Consider the following 22990-nt stretch of genomic DNA (forward strand, 5'->3'; position numbering starts at 1 on the left):
TGCTGTGCAACAGATATTTTAAGAGACAAACCTGTCCTTCATTCACAATCAAAAAATGCAAAAATTCAGTGCCACTGAATCCGAAAGAAACAAAAGATTATGTTTCTAAAAGGTAAAGGAACTGCATTTATATTGTTCTTTTCTCACCATAAAAAAACGCTCACACTGCTTTAAACTATGTGTCACATTCACTTATTCACGCATTCAAATAGTCCTGGAGGAGCCGGGATCCAACCACCTACCTTTTTACGCCACGGTTGTAGTGTTAGTTCAATATTTTTACGTGCAGCCTGTTGAAACATAGGTGCATATACAGTAATATAAAAGTCAACAATTTTTCTGTCATGAAATGCTGGAAATGTTCATTTACTGACAGCAGGTGACCCCATTTGACCCGTTAATCTGCCTCTAGGCTTTACAGCTGTGTGAGACTTAGCACTCGAGGCAACGGTGAACTGCGAATCAACTGGAGGACCAGACTGTCTGGACAGTGGATGTTAAATGGACTGCATTTATGAAGCACTTTTCTCTCTTAATGACCACTCAAAGTGCTTTACATTATGAGTGACTCTAACACACACATGCATACAGCACCCTTTTCTCTCTCTACACCGAGAGAGAGAGAGAGAGACCTCTCTATACGCCTCTCCAACACTATCAACGTGCACACTGATTGCATAGTTCAGTGTCTTGCACAAAGAGACAAAAGCAGACTGGAGGAGCTGAAGAACGAACTCCCCAACTTTCTGATTAGCAGACAACCTGCTCGACATCACTACCGCCCAATCTCAAGATGATAACCACCTGCAATACACCAAAAACTTTCAGGAAACTCTTTATATCTTTTTTACCCTTGATGAGATCATGCTATAGAAGAAACAAAAATAATTGTTTGTTAGAAGTTCAGAAACTAGTTGACTAATCAGCTGCTTTAGTTGAACACTATGCATTTTGAAGAAATACCTAAGCCTCTGACCTAATCTTGGCCTGTGTTTATAGAGCACTTTTCTTTTCACAGCTTTGCCATTCACCCATCCACAAAAACATTAATACAGTGCATCTATGTGCATCACTTTCTCTATTATACATCACTAATATACTACCGGCTCAACCATTATGGGCAATTTGGGGTTCTGTATGTTGCCCAAGGATATTTAGGCATGGGGGGGGAGACTGGGATTAAACTGCCAACCATCTGGTTAGTGGATGACCCACTCTACCCCCTGAGGCACGCAGCCTGCCTATAGACGCTCTCTATAAATACTTTGGTGATTTAGCTGAAGTCGAAGGTCAGTTGAAAACTTTTTGGAGCCTCATACTGTTTGTTGTGATTCCTGATGTCTCTGCAACTCAGGTGGCCACAATTATAAGAGAGAGACTTACATTCATGAAATACCACAATTTAGTTCTCAGCTTCAAATAACACAGTCAACATACTTGTTAAGGTTGTTCTTCAAAGACAGCCCAAGGGTTGTTTTGTAGCTTGGTCCTGCTGTGGGAGCCACTGACTGAGGATTTGGCTAACTTTGATCTCTGATCTTTTGCACTGTCATAGCCTGAACTCGTAATAATATTACATTAAGGAGTTATCCTATTTTCATACTGAGGCTGAGCAGCTGGCATCTGAATATTTATATCAGGGTGCGTATGTCAGATTGAGCAGGCGGCAGCATAATATGAGTAGTTCTTATATGTAAGCAATGCATGAGCATGTTGTTTGAAATGATGTAATTCCCTTTGATATCCACCACTTGACGAGCTCCCACATGGCAAACGAATAGTTAGCAATGTTGTCACTTTTCCACCAGTGCAATGTGCATCGTAATATATTATGCAGGGGCTGTTTTGTCAGCTTAAAAGGTGAAGAAGATATCGGCCTTCTGTTCCTGCCAGCCATTTAATTCCTGTATGACTTGTGCCATATGCCCTTCAAAGCTCGAGTGGTCGTTTAGCATGCACCCTAAATATTATCCACCATGGCTTCCCTCAATTACCATCTGTCTATGTGGAACTGGCTCAGTTTCACCTGACTTTGGAAACAAAAAGTTGTACACCAGACAGTTGAGCCTGTTATTCAAACACCACGCAATGTCAATAAACAGACTCATAATATAAATGCAAACAACATTTAATCTTTACACTTGTTTGCCAGAAGGATCACAGACATGAACATATTCAAGTTGGTTGAAGATATGTACTGAGTAGTATTTTTTTTTTCAATTATTAGGTGATGGATTTCACATATACACAGACAACGGCGTCTCCAGACTCTTGGGCACCAGTGCCAGTTCTGGTGTTCTCATGCAAATGCCACTCGAGCTACATAGCACTGGGCTGTGAGCACAGGTCCCACTAGAAGACACTTTGCCCTCATGACAGTTTGGTCAGAAACATGCACACCTGTAGACTGCTGGAGGTCATGTTGTAGGGCTTTGGCAGTGCTCCTCCTGTTCCTCCTCGCAAAAAGGAGCAAATACTGGTCCTGCTGCTGGGTTGATGCTCTTCTACGGCCCTGTCCAGCTCTCCTCATGTAACGGCCGGCCTCCGCGTATCTCCTCCATGCTCTTGAGAGCTTCTTGTGACCACACTTATAGATGTCCCATACTGGAGGAGCTGGACAACCTGTGCAACCCGTTTGGGCTGCAGGTACTGCCTCATGCTACCAGTACTGACAAGGAGACTAGCAGAACACAAAAGTAGAGAAGAGTCAGTCAAGGAGAATAAGGAGAGAGCAGCTGTCTGTGGCCATCACATGCAAAGCCATTCCCTCTTTGGGGCTTGTCTTGCTTTTGCCTCCATTGCACCAAAACAGTGAAATTGACTCACAATCACTTGTGCTTCCAAAAATGACAGATTGATATCAATGTAATTTAAATGATTTATTTATTATTTATGTTACACTGTTACAATTAATGTTCCCTTAATTTAATTGAGCAGTGTATTTTTAGAGTAAGTTATTAAACCCTAACTAACTATTCTACTCATGCAGGGTTTTTTGTTATTATTCGTTGTGTGTAGGTTATCGGTATTGTTACACTCTGTCTCTGATGGGGCTAAAACATTATGAAATGTCTCCATGCACAGCTAAATAATAGCTAAATCTCATTTATCTCCACATATCCTCCGATTTACAAAAGCCATCCATTACAAGTCCATGTTCTTTCAACAATTTTAACAAAGCATTGTGTGCAGGTGTTTATAACCCCAAAAAGAACTGCAGGCATCAAAATGAAAAAAAAGTAGTTTAACTGTAATGTGTTTGATTTAGAGTTTGATTTACATAAGAATGCAGCCTTGCAGGAAAAGTCACCTGTGACGACTGCATGAAACAATTAAAGAGCAAGAAACTGTGGCTACAGCAGTAATGCACTCAAGCCCATGGGGTTGGTGCTATCATGGGAGCTCTTTGATAATTGTCAGACCCTCATGGGACACGGGCGGGGAGTAGTCCTTGAGCTCATGTACTTTATTAGTCACATTGCAGCGGTACATGGAGAGGAATCAAGGCCATGTGAGGATACCGAGCAGCAACAAAAAAACATGGCTTTCATCGAATGCACAGGCTTCATAAAGTATCAATACCAGTTAGGGCCCCTTCCTTAACATAAGAGGCCACATCCTGGACTGATCACATTCTCTGACTCACAAGTGCTGTGCAACATCAGTGCTGCCAATTATGTGACTCTTTCAGTGGACATGAGAAGTGTTTATTTCTTTGAAGATAAAGATTTCCATTTAAGTTATTTTTGTGTTGTTTTAAAGGTCTATTTTTAAATACCTTCTGTTGCTGACCAAAGGTCTTCAGCAACAGAAGCAAGAGCTGCTTTCTTTGTAAGTACATGTGAGCACTAAAAAGCCTTTTCTCACTGTCTCACTGTCTGTGAGTGTGATTACCATTCTTGTATTTATCTCTGAACACAAGAAATGCCATTTTAGTAAAGGAAAATATGAAACTAGTGTGTAATTTGGGAAAAGCGCTCGCACTACAGGTGAAGGAGGATGGGACAGTGAGATGATTGCCTGTACCCAGCCACCTCCTTTGAGACCAACACGTCCAGAGAATATGGCAACCCTGGCCTCCATATTGTAGCAGTGTTATCACCCCCAGGGGAAACTGGTAAAAGGAGAGTGAAGGTGATCCAAGAGGGTCATCAAAAAGAGATAAAGACGATGGCAGATGCAGCTAAACTTTAGTGTGCCCTTCAACACTCAGACTCATGCCCCAGGCAGAGATATTGGTGGAATGTGACTGCAAGGTGATGGAGAAGAGAAAAGGCCAGTGGCTGGTGTCAGCAGGAAACTAGTCCTGGGGGAGAGACCATGCTCGGCAGGGCAGCTGGAGTGTCTTAAGCCATCAAAAGGACTGTAGACCGTTTCAAGTACCTTCTGCTAGGTACAGAATTCAACTTAGAGAATAACCACAGGGCTTTGCAGTGGTTAGAAACCATGGAAGTCTGCAATTACCTACTGGCTGCTGTCTGCACAGACACACTGCTTCACATCAAGTGTCCTGAAGTGTCTTATTCAGGCAAGTCCCCCATCCTGGCCCCCATCCCTGTTCTCTGAAAAGGACAAACCAACTTCAACACCACTACACAAATACTTACAGGTTCTGCATAATGTTTCTTGTACTGAAATGTGTGCACATTTGTTTGTAGAAATTAAACTTTAGATATAGAGTCCATTGCATCAGTATTTTGTAATATGAACATGAATAAAAATAATGGATTAAAAATTGGCACTAAAGTGCTATGTCTGACTGAAAATCTATAGATATGAAATGATGTGAAGGATGTAGCTCTTTTGTCAAGGAAGAGGATCATTAGACTCAAAAAAAGCAAAAACAGATATCAAAGGAACTTTGCCTAAAGCGTGAGTTTTGTACGTTTTAAAGGAATGAGGAGTGTACAGGAAAACTAGAGAATGGCAGATGCCCCAGTGAACCAGATAGTGACCTGTGGAAAATGATTTGAGTTGTGTTTTACTACACATCAAGTCAAGAATGCTCTTTAGGATGTAGGCGGACATGTTTCCTCATTAACGATCAAGAGAAGACTGGATGAACAGAACAAAGGATTCGGCGCAAACCTCTGCTTTACATAATACAGAAAGGCCAAGAACCAAAAAAATAAAATAAAATAGGAGGTGAGAAAAGATAACACAGCTTAAGACATAAAGCACCACCACATGTCAATGGTGCTGGTTCAGTTACAGCATGCATAGCTCTAATGGAACTGGAACACTCTTTTATTGATGATTTCACTGCTGACAAAGGCAACATGATCAGATTCAGCCAAATACAACCTAAATATATACAGTGGAAGAGGTGGAAAATCATCGACTGGCTGAGTCAGTCACTTGATCTCACTTCAGCTGACCTGAATTCCACCGGCAGAAGAGTAGACTGAAGGAAAAGAGAGTGAACTACAACAAAGAGCTAAAGGAGGCTGCAGTGAAGAATCACCAGAGATGATACAGAGATTCTGATGATGTCTGTGGGTCGAAGAGGAAAAGGAATTAAACCACAATATTTAAAATATGATGATTTGGCTTCATGTGTGTTTCTACTATTACTTGTGAATTCTTAAGCTGTGGACTCTCAGGGGCTATAGCTCCCACACATCTTTCTATTTTTATGTAAATGTGCCATCCATCAAGTTTAAAATCCTCCCTCATTAAAACCCAAACGCCAGATGAATGCTTAAACAGTAATGATATAGAATTTATAACATTCTGACATTCAAAGTCATTCACATTCTAACTGCAAGTTAAAGTTGTAGGTTACTATACAATCCTGACTAAAAACTGCATGTATCCAATTTGATTGTAAATGACTCTCATTTAATACTTGTATTTATAGTTCATTAAAGTGGTTATTTCGATTTCTTACGAAGCATTTTCCATCTGGTATGAAACACTTAGTTGTCAGCGTTGTTTGGTAACACTTTATATTAGGGAACACACAAAGTGAACATATCCAAGCACTTGATTGTAATTCATGTACAACAACTTCCTTACTTACCATCAATAAGCAGGAACTAGAAGGTTATTAAGGGAAAACTGTTAATCAATGGAGCAGTTGCAGGATAAGGTCATGAATAATAAGGCATTAATAAGTGCTTTATACTGACTAAGAAAGAGCCAATATGCCTCTGATATCCATGCTAATAAGCAACTAGTTAATGGTTGATATATGTTCCCTGATATAAAGTGTTACCAAAACCATGCTCCAAAAGAAGCTAAAGGTCAGTGCATATGTATTTATGCTAAAGTGTGGTTTCATCTATTACTATAAAACAGAAAAAAATGATATACAACATCAAGCTCAGCTCACGGCCAGTACCTCTGTGCCAAGTTCTAATAATTGTTCTGCTTTTTTTCTTTTCCCGCTTGTTCCAGACCACAATGTGCTGACAGAAACTCCCAGCCGTGTGCAGAAAACACTGGGACACATTGACAAAAGCTTCTGCATCCGTTTTTCAGATGTGACACATCTGACTACGGACATATGCATTGTATTGATCAACAAGCACTGCAGGCCAGAGTCACAGCAGGCCAGAGTCACAGTTCCATCAAATGTGTCTGCAAGAAACACACAATAGTGAAAAGAGGGGTTGGTTATGTAACAGCCAAACAGATTATGTAGTGACTATTGTGTTGGGAAAATCCTCAGAGTCTATATAAAGAAAAAAGAAAAGTTGTGTTGTGAGCATCCAGAGAGCTGTGCTGTGTTAGCTGCAGAACAATATTATAGTCCACAGTCATGCTGGTAGCTTGGAGCTAAATGTCAACATCAGCATACTAAGATGCTCACCGTTACAATGACAACATGCTAATGTTATCAAATGATATTTAGTATGTTTACTAATTTAGATTAGTGAACTTGTGAATTTTCCCAATTAGAACTAAACACATTCTGCAGCTGTGGCTGATGGGAAACTAGCCTTTGACTAAATGAAATGTTATGGATCAGCCAAAGTCAGTAGAATTTCTCTTCTCTGGGGACATTGAACAATTATACCACAGCAGTCCTTTTGCTCACTAAATTTATAACTAAAACCAAAAATTTCAACCTCGCGGTAGCAGAGTTCATCGTCCTAGAAGGTCTTCATGAAATTTCATAGCCATGCACATAACAATGATTGAGATTATGACCGTGATCCAAAGTGATGAACTGACTGATTGTCCTTGCCACCCTCAGAGCCATGCTGCCAGTATGGTTTGAATACACCGATATCACTAAGAACCCATTCAAAGTACAAAATATGGTGATTATCATAAATTAACACATTATCTGTTCATTTAGAAACCAAGCAGGGGATTCTCATATTCAGACCAATTCAATTCAATTTTATTTGTATAGCACCAAATCATAATATAAATTATCTCAAGGCACTTTACATAGAAGGTCAAGACCTTAAAATCTTATTAAATATAGAGAAACCCAACAGTTTCCACAATGAGCAGCACTTTGGCGACTGTGGAGGAAAAACTCCCTCATTAACAGAGAGAAACCTCTAGAACCAGGCTCAATGCCTCGACCGGCTGGGGTGAGCAAAGAAAAATGGGGAAGAGGGGAGAGATGGGTGGAAAAGAGGGGAGAGAAGAGAGAGAGATAGTGGGGAGGGGGAGGAAGGAGAGAGAGAGGCGAGAGAGACCGGGATCACTTGTGCACCATCAGGTATCAGCTCTGACTAGTTAAAATGTAAACAACAGTGTAAAGAAGTTATTGATTATTATTAATTCAGTTCATATAATAATTAATTACTAATAAGTGTTGTTGTTAATAATAATAATAATTGTTCTCCTGCAGTTCTGGATTCAGAGATATCTGCAATGTGAGAGAAAAAGAGAGAGAGAGGGACTGTGGGAGAAAAAATAAACACAGTTATTGACATGTATTAACATACATAAATGTGGGGGGGGCAAAGAGACAGAGAGAAGTGCTCAGTGCATGATCGGAGTTCCCCCAGCAGTCTAAACCTATAGCAGCATAACTAAGGCATGGTTCAGGACTCACCTGATCCAGAACTAACTATAGGCTTCATCTAAAAGAAACGTTTTAAGTTTAACTTTAAATGCTGAGATGGTGTCTGCCTCCTGAACCCAGAGTGGGAGCTGGTTCCACAGGAGAGGAGCCTGTTAGCTGAATGCTCTACCTCCTGTTCTACTCTTACAGACTCTTGGAACCACAAGAGAGTCTGTGTTTTGGGAACAAAGCGATCTACTTGGATAATACGGTGTTATGAGCTCTTTGATATATGAAGGGGCTTGATTGTTAATGGCTTTAAATGTGAGGAGCAGGTTCTTAAATTCTATTCTTAATTTTACAGGGAGTCTATGCAGATAAGCTAAGACAGGAGTAATTTGATCTCTCCTTCTACTTCCTGTCAGCACTCGTGCTGCAGCATTTTGGACCAACTGGAGACTTTTCACAGACTTCCTGTGACATCCTGATGATAAAGAGTTAAAGTAATCTAGTCTAGAGGGAACAAATGCATGGACTAGTTTCTCAGCATCCTTCTGAGACAGGATGTTTCTAATTTTCACAATATTGCGCAGGTGGAAGAAAGCTGTGCGAGAGACTTGTTTTATATGTGGGTCAAATGACATGTCCTGGTAGAACATAACTCCAAGGTTCCTCACAGTTGAGCTGGAGGCCAAACTGACACCATCCAATGTAACTATCTGGTCAGACAGTGATTCTCTGAGATGTTTAGGGCCAATTACAACGACCTCAGTTTTGTCTGAATTTAGAAGTAAGAAGTTTTGGGTCATCCAGGCCTTGATGTTCTTGAGACTTTCCTGAAGTTGAACTAAGTGATAAGATTCATCAGGCTTCAGAGAAATGTACAGCTGGGTGTCATCTGCGTAACAAGCGTAGTGTATGTGGTGCTTTCTCATGATGTTGCATAAGGGAAGCATACATAAGGTGAAGAGTATCGGTCTAAGGACAGAACCTTGTGGAACTCCATGACTAACATGCATGTGCATGGAGGGGTCATTGTTGACATTGAAATTTAAATCTATCTGATGAATATGATTTAAACCAGTCTAGTGCAGTTCCTCTGATCCCTACATGTTGTTCTAGTCTCTGTAACATGATCTTATGATCCATGGTGTCAAATGCTGCACTAAGATCCAACAGGACGAGTACAGAGACAAGTCCATCATCTGGGACCAGAGTTCATTAGTGACTTTTTATAGTGATGTTTCTGTGCTGTGATTGACTCTAAATCCTGACTGAAAGTTTTCCAACAAACCGTTACTATCTAAGTAATCACACAGCTGGTTAGCAACAGCTGTTTCTAGGATTTTAGAAATGAAGGGCAGGTTGGATATGGGTCTTTAATTAGCTAAAACCTCTGGAACAAGAGTGGGCTTTTTAAGCAGAGGTTTAATAACAGCTACATTAAAGCTTGTGGTACGTAACCGGTTAACAAAAACATATTAATGTGATTTAATATGGAACTGTCAATTAGGGGAAAACTTCCTTTAAAAGTCTAGTTGGGACAGAGTCTAATTGTCAAGTTGTTGGTTTAGATGATGGTAATAAGGTCCGTTCAGGTATAAATTCAGGTCAAATATAAATCTGGTGCTACAGGTGGCTCTATGGTTTCAGGACAGGACAATGTATCTGTGCTATTCAACTGGAGAAGGTGGTGGATGTGTTCCCTGACGGTTATAATTTTATTTGTGAAGAAGTTCATTAAATCATTGCTTCTTAGAGTTAGAGGGATAGATGGGTCAGTAGAGGTGTGGCCTTCTGTCAGCCTGGCTACAGAGCTGAAGAGGAACCTGGGGTTGTTCTTATTTTCTTCTATTAATAATGAATAAGAGGTTCTGGCGTTTCTGAGTGCTTTCTTGTAATTCATCAGTCTATCCTTCCAGGCTAGGTGAAAGTCATATTGACTGGTGGAACGCCACTTCCTCTCTAGCTTCTGTGATGTCTGTTTTAAAACACGTGTTTGAGGATTATACCTTGGAGCTAATCTCTGATTTACCTTTTCCCTTTTTAGTGGTGCGACAGTGTCAAGGGTTGTTTTTTAATGAGGCTGCTGTACTGTTAACAAAGTTATCAACTAGTGTGGGAGTGAAGTTTTGATAACTTTCCTGTATTGTACTGACACATGGCTGTGAGGTAACCAATGCATGCTTTACATACACAGCCAAAGCAGGTTGAGGAGGTGGATTATTTTCACTTGATCTCAACCCATCTGGGCTGAAATCCATGAGTTCACTTGCTGAAGAGCAGACTACAACAAACTGTGTGAATTATGTTCATGAAACTTGAGTTTGATGTTCACTGAATTCAGAATTGTCTTAACTGACCAACGTCCTGCACTATGACCTGCCGTGGTTTTTTCCCATTCTTCAAGTCTGAAACAGCCAGCTCATGTTACTCGTGTGCATAAAGAGTATATCAGAGCATGCCTATTTTATCAAAGGGATTTTTGAGCACTGCTTTAACAAATGGTTGCACTGACTCCACAAAGGATTGAACTCTCTCTCAAATCTCAGCTTGTACTTGGTAAATTTGAATCAAGAACCTGATTACAAAATATTGCACAGGTACACTGAAATCAGGAAGCCAAACATGACCACATCATTCCTCTTGCCAGCTGAAGGGTACATTTTAGCAAAGCGTACCAAGAACTTTAGTAAAAAACCTTGACTGTGAAATTAAAATTGGTGCCTGTCAGCCTCTATCAATGTGAAGTCAACATAGCTTTTTAACAAATTGTCCCTTTTGAGTTTTAATAGACTTTTTACAACCTATTCTGTTGCTTGATCTCTGTCATGGAAGGAAGTTGTGTCCTACAATATCTGGTCTTTTCCATTGTAATAGCTATAATTGGACTACAGTAATCTTTCTTCAAATAGCTGCACAGAGTGGCGTCTCAGCAGCAGAGCTCCTTAAGCTAATGGCTAATATTGCCAAGGTGCTCCACTGAGTGCTTTTAGATGCTCATTTGTACTGGCTGCCACTCGGTGCTGTAATGCCTCCCTCATTAGTCATCCAATCATGCTGTTTGGAACTGATGTCGTACTGATGGTTTAGATTTGCTTATCCAGAGTAATATATGAGGATTGTGACTTCTTTATATTCATTTGGATGGGTCAGTTGGGTTGACATATATATCATAATGCATAGATTGTAACCATGCCAGGTCGTAATTCTTTATGTAAACTTCTCTTGTTGTCACTTCTGCTGTGCATTCTGTACTTGCAGTGGAAGGACTGATGTTTCCTAAAAGGAATCAACAATGCAGAGTAGTCCTGTGTTGTATTCACTGCTGTTTTCAAATTGTGGTCCGGATGCTGACACACACACACACACACACACACAAGCACACATACAGATGCCCACAGACAGAAAACACACACACATCCAGTCTCAGCAGTGGATTTAAGTGGGAATCAGCAGATCCACACACCAGTAGCTGACTTCGTGTGTTGTAGTAAAAAGTCGAGTTTCAGGCTGTCAGCACAGTTTAAATCTGAATCTGAAATCACTGAATAGGGGAGAAGAGGGAATAGTTTCATAACAAAAAGGCATTTTTTTTCAGGGAACTGAGATGAACATTTTAAAGGACCAGTGATAGTATATATAACTTGAAGGGCAGACTCTTTGCAGAATACTGGAGCAGAGTAGGGATTCATTTTCAAAGGTTTAATGTAAAACTCATAACAAAGACTGAATTAGGTGACAACGTGAATGATCACAGAGTTCAGAGTCTAACAGGCTAGTGATCAGTCTTCCAGAATCCAGGTCCGGAGTTCAGAGAGTGTAGGCAGAGACAACGGCTGGCACGAGTCCAGTACAGAAGAGAGTTAGTGAGAACTGGCTAAGCGTGGCAGAAGCAGAAGGTAGAAGATCCTCGGCATAGGAAAAAAAAAACACAGTGATTAATATTCAGGCGGACAGGTAGGTAACAGAAGTTTCAAAAAGATTTTGAAAAAGGCAGAAGGTAGGAGTAGGCCAAGCGTTTCTACCGCAATGATGAATGATCTGGTCCTTGCATAAAGCAGGAGGTGGTCGCTTTGACAAGGTGATGAGAAACGGGCGAATTTGCAAGAGAGAAACAATCCAGAAGCGACATTCAGCCAGCGACATACACTGCCAGGAACAGGACCCAGTTGGGGAAAGGCAACAGCAGCAGGAAACCAGGAAGTAGAAGCAAAAAACATACAAATCCAAAGGCAGACTGCACAATCATCAACAACCAGTGTGTAGGATTTAGGAATATAATATTCATAATGACATTTTTCATTGGTCTGTAATTACAGGACACTGAGATTTATTGGGTTTTGGGTCTACACATGTGTCTTCTTCTACGGAGTCTGTATTGCTCCTATAGCAAATAACAGATATAGGAAACACAAGCTCTAGAAACGCTTTCACATTTCCATGTTACCTGAAGACCCACCGAGGTGACGGGTGAGGGGAGGGGTATTCAGTTGGATGCAATCTGCCACTTCACCACTAGATGCAAATACTTAACATGCATACAAACTTTGAATCTGGGTGTTTTGGATGTATGAATATATTTGTATTAATACAAACCAAAGGTTGAAATGAAATATGTCAGTTTGAATCAAGGGAAGTGTTTGTATGAAAATGCTCAGTAAAACAAGAAATAGTTCAGATCCCATGAAGTGATGAGTAGGAATTTAACATAATTATATTTTCAACTAAGGTGTACACAAGTGGAATTTCTCTCTTGATTGTAGTGTTCACATGCATAGTAGACTCAAACAAACAATAATGCAATTTGCAACCTAGATTGTAATAACCCAGTGTACTAGAGAGCTAATGAGGTAATTAAACTATAATTTGAAAGTAGACCCCCACCTTTGGCCATCATTAGAGCAGCCACACAGTACCAGATAGTAAGTAACTCAAAAACATTTTGTCACCCACACTCTGCCTAATGTAGTTATCCATGATGAAAATGTTCAATTACCAGTGCTAGCTGTTCCCCGGGTTATATGTAACAAGCTGATTATCCCCAGCCCACAACCTTTACAGTGAATCCCCAGCCAACAGTGTCCACAGTGAGGATTTGGAAAGCACAATGATATTATGCTAATGTGGAGCTATTGCTGGATTGACATTTCCACTGATTGGGATTAGTGCTCCTATCCATTCCCCCACCCACGCTGCAATATCTCAAGGTCTCTCTGTCACCAGAACATGCTTTTAACATCCCCAGTGTCAGGGCTAATTTGTGGTGTTACTCAAGTGGGCTTGTTTCGATGCAATACATTTATTTTCTTTGTGTAATGAGTCATTGCCCTGAGCTGTCTGCCGTCTGGGGACATTCGGAAATGGCAAATCTCCAATTCACAAACCTCCACTGTGATTTGTCGATATTTATCTTTTTTTTTCTTCATGAAGGATAACCAGACTGCCATCAATTTACACATCAATATATGAAAAGGGGAGCTATCAAACATTTTCTTAGGTTATCTACATAACTTATATTCACTTGTGTCTGCAAATTCATTTCTTTGACAAAAAGTGAATTTTTATTCAATCTGCCAGTTTCTACTTTAGACAAGTCCTGCACTCCTCTATATGAAGACAGACTTTTCATTTCTTCATCCCAAGTACTATAGAATATCTGCACAGGAAGGAGGGCCAGTTTTGAACTTGCTATTTAAATCAATCAAGTCACATCACTTGAGTACTTAAACTTTTACCCTAGAGACAACAAAACTGTAACAGAGAGCCTGAATTACAAACTTGCAAACTGGATATATGGATGGCAAGTGTATAACCAGTCATGGATTGTCCAACAAATAGGAAATATGTGGAACCTGCATTGTTTTTGTTTTATTTTTTTTAACTTAACTTGAACCTATCTCCACAGGCACCCATAAATTTGTGATGGAGGGAGAAAACCTGGAGCTGACAACCATCACCAAAGAGGAGTCAGGATCATATGAGTGTATCGCTTCGAATGACATCTCGAGCCCCGATGTCAGGACAGTGCAAGTCACCGTAAACTGTAAGGGCCAGGTTATCCCATTCATACGCGCACACACACACACACACACACACACACACACACACACACACAAAACAAAGCTAACAGCTTTTTCACGGATAAGCAATATTCTCAAACAAACCCTGACTGTGTAATTCTGGTGAACAATCTGGAAAATGGTCACTGTTTGTAAACCATTTTGTCCACAGTCCTGATCCTAACCTCCTCTGAAAGGAAATTCTTTGGACTTGTGATTAAAAAAGTCTGAACTACTGAAACGAAATAAAAACTTAAAAGGCTGAAACAATTTTTTTATTTATTGCTATGATGTATCTGCAGTCTTTAAAAATAACCAACTGCTCTCACAGTTATACTGGAATTATAAAAGGACAATAGAGCATTGTGAGGCTTTGCGCTTTCAAAAGTCGAGTAGTTCATCATGGCCAAATAAAGAGCCAACTGGACAACATCCCACATAATGAAACTAACTCCCTCACAGTCTATATTCGTGTCTGTGCTTGTTTATCTTGTTTGTCAGTTCATACTGAAATAGGAGTATGAAGAAGCCCAAAACAGAAAGCAATTTACAAATCTTATTTCACTGTATCTTTATAGATCCGCCCTTCATTTCTAAGGCGAGGAGTACAGGTACTCCAGTTGGACAGAAAGGAGTCCTGCAGTGTGAAGCCTCTGCGGTCCCGAGGGCAGATTTTGAGTGGTACAAAGAAGACCGCAGGCAAGTTCCTGCTCTGTGCTGTGTGACTTCACTAGACGCTATAATACTGACTGCTGTAGGCTGTGCACTTACTTTAATTGAAATATTCCAGACCAGATCTTCTTTGTTGAGGTAATGCCTTTATACAGATATTCTTGTTTCAAATTATGTGCATCTGATGTAATCAGAGGATTCCTCGTGCCCTGCATTTTCCTGATTTGTATTTAATCACATTATGAAAGAAATTGTGTCATGTTGAACTGTGAAATGATCCCTGACGATGACAGGCGCATTGCTCGTCAGTTCCCAAAAGACGAAAATCTGTCCTCAAGAATAAAAAGATGGAGGAAGCTGACAAAATAAATGACTGGCATCCTCAAACATGAATTAAGGCAATAAAACAGTAGCAGAGGAACAGGAACAACAATGAGTGACACAGAAGGAAGGATTTGCTGCACTGAAGGATGGAAATCACAAATGGGAAATTACTTCAATAAGTCAGTGAGCTGTTAGAGTTTTAGCTCTTCCTAGCCTGCAGGTGCGAATGTATTTCCAACTTTGTGCAGACATAAATCTTAAGTCACGTGATAGAGGCTTGACAAAATGCCAAAACAAACCCACAGAGAAAACCACTGTTTCTTTTTTTTACTTTTCTCCTCATGAGACGAACCATTGAAAGTATCTCTGTTTCTTTTTTACAGGCTCTTCAATGGCCTGAACGGAGTTAAGATTGAGAATCAAGGTAAACAGTCAATGCTCGTCTTTTTCAACGTCTCAGAAGAGGACTATGGGAACTACACCTGCGTTGCCATGAACACCATGGGAATCACTAATGCAAGCATAATCCTTTATGGTAAGAATATATGTAATATTAATATATATATTGAATTATTATAATTTATTATTATTAAATTGCATGTTCTTTATATGCATACAAGCACTGTCTTTATCTTTGATTCCTACCATTCATTAACTTCCAAGGACACTTGAAGAAATAAACCATTTTTCATATTAGTCCTGGTAAATCTCCATTCCTTTTGAGACAATGCTGTGGTTCCAGCACTGGTTTGAGCTGGAGACATTCTTACCCTGATGATGGACAATGCGTTGTGTCATTCTCCCCCAGGTCCCGGTGCAATCCATGATGTGAACGGTGCTGCAGTGCTGCCCGGTCGCTCTGTTTGTCTCCTGCTGACTGTCACCTTACTCCACCTGCTGAAGTTCTGATGTGAAATTGCAAACCTTCAAGCTCTCTCCGCATCGAACAGCGAGAACAGACTATTAGTCCAATTAGAAGAATGGGAATCAAAGAGCGACACTGGTTCACGTTTAGTTATCTTGATTTTTGTTTCTTTCTGGCTTTGCAACAGAGTCTCTGTCAGCTCGCCTCTGAGGAAGTGAAAAGTTTGAATCATGCACTAATTTGATGATGGTAGAACTACTGAGTTTGTGTCTCCCCAAACCTTTTTGTATGTGGAAAGGGAAAAAACGAAAAAAAAAAACATATATATATATGTAACTGTTGATAGTTGACTGTTTATTGCCCAATATTGAAGTGAAAATTCAGATTATTATTATTGTGTCACATCCTGTTCAATATCTGTACAATATCATTAAGCTTTTTTTAAGTAAACAACAAAAAGGGAAAAAATGCAATGTGATTGTTGAATTTTACTGTATTTTTACAGTTGTATGCAAAACAGAATAATAGATCATTCTTGATAAACAGTTGATTTCTCAGGCAACGTCCTACATCATAGAGCATCTGACTTTTTATTTCTGTTGTAGTGTGTGTAGAAAATGTACAAATGTGTACAGACAATTCCTGCACTGTTGTTTTTTTCAAAAGGCATACACTTATCAAATGGCATTTCTGAAACACCTAATCCCTAGTGTCATAGCAGCTCCATGGTATATTCATGCTGAAAGTCTGAAAGATTTTTCTGCTTACCATTTTTGTGATTTGTCATTTAGGATATGAGTGACTGAGCTGCTTCATTTTCTCCGGTCACAATAAACTTATATGAAAGTAAACTATGCATTAGTTTACTTTTTTTTTTTTAAGGCCATTGTCTAACACTGGGGCTTAAATTGTTGTATAGTTATCATATAATTTACCCTGGCAGTAAGTTATATATAAAAATCTGCAAAAAACCCATTCATATTAAACATAACATGCAGCCTTGAAAGTAGGTTTCTCAGGCAGCCACAGTGGTCCTCGAGTTTTCTTGGTTGAAGTCAGTGGACTTTTATGCAATTGAGGCCTTGTTGTTGGGTTTGCAGAGCCAGAGAGGTTGCAGCTTATCACAAATTATTATTATTATTTTTACTTGATAAGAAACTTTTTTTTGTTGTTGTTTTTTTAATCCCTAGATTCACTTTAAAGTATCCACAACCAATCAGTTAGAACTTGCAAGGTTGTTAAGTTAAAATACACAATAGTAAATATGCAGGAGGTAATTTGTTTTTATTCATATCTGCATAATTTGTTTTATTTAAAAAAATATATATTGTTATTGCTACTTATTGTGAGGTTATGCAAATGTGAGTATGACAATAATGTAACTGTCCATTGTGGTGAATTACTAAAAACACAAGTTGATCTATAGCAGTGCATTAAGACAGAACAAATAGGCCTAACAGCAGTTGATACTTTAATTTGTCCCTTCAGATATTTTTAATATAGAATTGAATGTATCATTATGTTTTACACTGAAACACTATCCGTTTATTATACAGAAAAAATCATATTTCTCACCCAAGAATTTAAATCTTTTAATTTTCCTGTGCAGTAGTGAAGAAGCTGGATAAACAATTGTTTTCATTTAGAACCTTTAGTTAAAATATGCTTGTGGAGGCTGAGGAGTTTTTTGATAATATCAAATCAAATCAAAAAACAAAAGAAAAAAAAAAAAAGAAAACAGTGCACTGCTCTATCCAAGCCACAGATAATACAAGCAGGAATATTTTGTGAATGACAGGACGGTAAAATCAATTCAAATGAATGTTCCGTGTAGCTGCTATGAGCCACCCCCCCCCCACCCCACCCCGGTGTTACGGATGCGTGCTTTTAACCTGGTTTGCCCCGAGATAAATGGCAGATGCTGCAGGGGTGACTGTTGTGTTCTGTGGTTGGTGGATGCATTTTAGAGAGACATTTTTCAGTCTGCCTTGCACAGAAATTTCAAATGACCAGAATATACAGTACTTACAGCACAAGTGATTGATAATGTGATGTTCTGCTATTGTCCAGTTCACGCCTGTGCATACCTGTGAGTAAGAAGTGTTTTGAAGACAAAACAGCAGGGGTGAGATTGATGTATGTGGGAATGCTTTTGTTGTACTCACATGTTAAGTTATGTGCTTGTGATTGATGGTTGAACCAGTCAACTGGACAGGACATGTCGCAGGATGACAGGGGAGATTCAGATGCCTGCAAAACTAAAGTTAAGGGTCAATGTAACGCTTTTCATCTCAGATAGATGAACATGATGAATATTGATGTCAATAAGCTTGAATCAATTTGTTTAAAATCCCAATTAAAACAGAACTGATACTGGAATTTACTTAAGGTGTATTTTTGCATATAACAACAGTATCATTATTGTGGTGACAGCTTGTACTTTTTTATGGATTAAGGTTTTAACATCATGTATTCCACACATAGACTGTATGTCAAGCTGGACATGATGTCCCCCGCTTCCTCCCATTGTATAAAAATAAAGCCAAAATATTCCAGATACGGGTGCTGACATCTTGAACTTCTGATGTCATTTGGAGCCAGAGTCTGCAAGGTAGTGATGATGGTGTGGAGCCGCAGAGATCCTGCTGATACGCGGTGATACAGTGTCGACTAAGCAGTCAATGACATTTCAGCCTGTTTTTATAGCATCAAATAAAGAATTTCCACTTCTCATAAAAACACTTGAACATACATCAGTGTGTTTAGAACTACCTAAAATGACAAAAACCATCTTTTGGAAAAAAATAAAGTTTTTAACATTACACTTTTTAGTTAGTTCCATGTCCCATCTGCCAACATGGAGGAGATGAGTTTCATATATTTCAGCTAGCTACCAAGGGGCATTCCAGATGATATGACTCATGTCATCCACCATTAATTTCAGTTTACGATTTCACATGTCTATAAATTTTCCCCAATGTCCACCTCCGGGTATTTGAAAGTTTGCAGTTATTACAATTCATGAACCTATTGGATTTACAATGCATGCTCCCACTGATGGCTGCATTGTTTCCCTGTTTTACATGTTCTCTGGTTTTATTGGGTATTCAGTGTACAGTAGTCACTATTGCAGTATATAATCACTGTATCATTTGATGGAGAGATTGCCACATTGTCCATAAACTGCTTATATGTGAATTCAAGGTGCCAATCATTTGTCCTGACTATGACCCGATACATATGGCCATGTAGTTCCCCCTTTCGTTATTTAAGCTGCGTTAGACAATATTACAAATAAATTGGCAATATTTTTACGATTGCACGTCCTTAGAGCAATCTGCAAATTGTCTCAGCTGCACAGGGCATTCTACCATCTTTCAGTTCTTCCAGCGCTTTTGGTTTTGAGGCCAAAAGCTTTACTGTTTTTGAATTAAAAGGTGGTTTCCATTGATATTTTTCTCAGTAGTTGATGGGGGAAATAATTTTGACAATTGAGGATACCTGATGCACCTTTAAAGAGATGGGTCTTAGTGTCCAATTCTAAAAATGAAAATCTACCTCTGACTCAGAGTGTAGGTTACGTGCTCTACTGCTGCATAGATGCGGTCATCTTTGGACGCTCCATGGATGAGGAGAAACTGATCTGAGGGGTCTAGAGGGAGTTTTCAACAAGACACAGGAGCAGTGGGGGATGAAAAATCAGTCATGACTGAGAAAAAACGAAATAACCCAAAACTTTACCTAAAAAGGCTGCTCTGTAATTAGGATGACAATCACAGTGTTAATTCTTACATCTAAACAAATGATATCTGCAGCTTTAAAGTGAAATAGATTTGACAGTTAATACAAGAGGAAATACTGACAGGTGTGCATTGTGTTTTAACCAGCTACAGTCTGCATTAGCATAACTACTCTAATACCAAACAAAATCTATCCGGATTGGTCATAGTCTCTCTGTGTGGAGGGGTTGATGAAGCTTCTAACGCACGACAGATGAAAAAGAAAACAATGTCTCTGTGTGGAAAAAGTGGTGTCGTACACAAAGAAGACACAGATGAAGATGTGGAGAGAGCAGTGGTGATAAGAGCCGACACCGGTGTCTGTGTGTCGGCAGTGGAGTTAATACGTCACCTCCTGCCGCTACCTGCTGCACCTGTCTGCTCCACCTCTTGCCTGAATAATGCAGAGAACCTCGGGCTGTGTTGTGCATTTGTGAAAGACAAACTCTGGGTAAACTCTGTGGGCAATTCTCCAGATTTTACCTGCAGGTCATGTGCGCTGGTGACCTGTCCAGGCTGTACCATACCTCAAGCCCAATCATCTCCAGCTCCCACCACGACCCTCAAAGGATAATATAATGGTTGGATGGATAATAACAATTAACTTTGCAGATCTACATTAAGGCTTGTAATTAAAAGAGAACTATTCCTGTCATCAGCTCTCCTTTTCCCATCAGCACTGCCTCTGTACCTCAGTAGCGCCCAACTTGTCTCTTTCCACCGTTGTTTTTCAATTATCAGGAATATTAAGTGTCACTGCTGTCAGAGCTGATAAGGATTTGTACAGTCTCAGGACAACGGAGCAAAACTGTACAAAGAACAGAAATGTGGGGCAAGTTTGGTAACTGGTGTCAGTCAAACAGCACGTTTCCTCTTTGTGTCTGCAAATGAACGGCAGGAGATGCACTCCAGTGACAGATCTGTGAGATATTAATGCAGTTTCTCGCCTCTGGGTTTTGGGTACTTTTGTCACATCAGTCATGAGCCACGAGTGCAACTACATTACTGCTGGTTCCTTCCAAGCTAATAAGGACATTTTCCTACATTTTAAAAATGAAATCCTTGAAATACCTAGTAGTTTGACAATGCGTACTTCCCAGAGTTCCACCCCATCCATACATGTTGAATAAACTTGTCTTCTAAAAAGGCTCTCGACATAAAAACATATTCAAGTTTCTAACAACTTGAGGAGCCTGAAATGCTAACCTGCCAGTGGTCGCCCCTCATAATGATTGCCAACCTTGCTCCGAATCACAACTCCATGGCTTCTCTCAAAAGCAACTTAATCCTTTTTTGTCCAAAGTCAGTTGGGAAAGAGGAACAAGGGGGATTTTGTAAATGTAGGATATAGCCTGCTACTAATCCAGTGACATGAGAGAGTATCTTTTGGAGGAGCCTTCACTATTTATTCAGTATAATCATAAAGTACAATTTGATAAAGTAAAACAGGATTCGACTCATGTGTTCATGAAATTGAAAAAAACATCAATCCAAATTCAAAAGAGCAACAGATGGTGATATAACCCTAACAATAACACCATAATGGCCAATCAGTTGCGTGAAACTAAGTTATTAATGGTTCCTGTGAACTGACAACAATGACTCAGCCTCCCAAGTCACGTTCCCCTGTCTACATGACAATGTGCTTCTCAGAATCTGTTTTACTTCAGGATGAAAGGTCAAAACACACAGAAAGGGCTTTCTTTAAGAATAAGATACCCATGTACGTGTGGACAGGGCCTAGCTCTTGTTATAATGCTCTCATGAGGGTTGATGATATCAGTTTATTTCCTGGCTCCTCTGTCACAAATAAACAACATGGGTAGAGAAGTCCTTCAGAGATAATAAATTCAATGCGGCTGTTATCTGCTAACAGGGGTAACGTAAGGTGAAGATCCCGCTCGTACTGCAAGCAGCTGGGCTGATGAATCATGAATCAGTCAGAACTTTATTTTCCGCTGCTTTGTCCTCATTAACTTAAGCAGCAAAGTAAGATTAATAGACAACTTTACAGAATTATCTCAAAATGGCTTTAAATGACTGGTACAGGTGTTCTCCAAGCATCAATCTACAGTCTTCACATGAAAGAGCGGAGCTATAAAAGGCTGCAATCAAAGCTAACGAGTATAGCAATATCAGCAGTGTTGTAGACGCGATGATCATCTTGCTTACATGTAACATGATCGTACTATGGCACTGAATGTCTTCATCTCTCCATCACATGTGCAAACGACAAGTCTTATGTTCCCTGCAAAATCACAATTTTGTCTCCACCGAACACAGTGGAACTTCATACAGTGCGCTGAAGGAAATAACCTTTTCCATGAACAGTATTTATTCTGCCCTGTTGTTACAAAAGTATCAACAGAACACTTTATAAGAATAAATCAAATAAACAAAACCAAAAAATGTAAAAATGAAGACATCATCCTATAATATGAGAGGATGACTGGAATATGTCACGGCCTTCTTTCTGGTCATGCTTTGTGCAAACTGCAACAAGATTATTAAATCCAACTCTCTGATGACTTCTGACTCTTTGCCAGTGCTAACACTGAGGCATCTTTGACTCATCAGTGCCTTTGAGTTCTGCCCCTCATCTCTGCTTGTAAATAGTGGAAATATTTGGCAGCCTCTCTGCTTTCCTCTTGTCCTTGCACTATTCATGATTTCTTCTGTTTTTCTGCCTAACCATATTTTTAACCTTGTAAATTCTTCAGTATTTCATAACCATATTTAATGATGCACACTGAGCCTTTCTTTTCTCATTGCCAATGTAAGGCAACTTGCTCTCTACATACACAACAGTGATTAGTGTTATAAGCCACAGTGATCCAAATACAATACTGCATAGTCATTGGCCTATCTCATCTGATTAATGCATTTTTTCTGAATGTATTATCATTATCATCATGTGAATGTTTCTGAGCTGAAGATGAGCCTGTGAATGCGGAACTTTACTTGTGAAGAATATGATGATGTGTTCACTGGCTGTCTTATCAATGGGCATCATTTTTGAGTGCGTATGGTTGTGTGGGGGAGGCATAACTGGCTGAATGCAAAGTAAAGTCAAGGCCATAGCTGGAGGGGATGTGAATAGATCAGAGGCCTGTACAACTGCTGAGGTCCCCACACGACCGTGCGGCTCATGTCTGCCTGCATCACCTCCATATCAGGGAGAGTGTGCACGCAGCCACACAACTACACATCGGTGGGCGGCTGTGGTTTAGGGGGATAGAGCGGTCGTCCTCTAACCAGAAGGTCAGCAGTTCGATCCCAGTCTTCCACATTTGCATGCCGAAGTGTCCTTGGGCAAGAT

General features: G+C 39.8%; 1 protein-coding gene across 3 annotated transcripts in view; it reads left to right on the top strand.

The window, feature by feature from the left end:
* opcml (opioid binding protein/cell adhesion molecule-like) overlaps positions 1–18447 on the top strand; it is a 291135-nt gene extending 272688 nt beyond the window's left edge. For all 3 annotated transcript variants that reach the window (XM_020085436.2, XM_069509961.1, XM_020085435.2), the window contains 4 exons: positions 13878–14015; positions 14610–14730; positions 15411–15562; positions 15836–18447. In XM_020085436.2, coding sequence (XP_019940995.1) covers positions 13878–14015; positions 14610–14730; positions 15411–15562; positions 15836–15936 — 512 coding nt within the window. In that variant the 3' untranslated portion in view covers positions 15937–18447. The remainder of the gene's footprint in view (positions 1–13877; positions 14016–14609; positions 14731–15410; positions 15563–15835) is intronic.
* The last annotated feature ends 4543 nt before the right edge of the window (positions 18448–22990 follow it).

Source organism: Paralichthys olivaceus, chromosome 15 (genome assembly GCF_024713975.1).
Source record: "Paralichthys olivaceus isolate ysfri-2021 chromosome 15, ASM2471397v2, whole genome shotgun sequence".
Lineage (NCBI taxonomy): Eukaryota > Metazoa > Chordata > Actinopteri > Pleuronectiformes > Paralichthyidae > Paralichthys > Paralichthys olivaceus.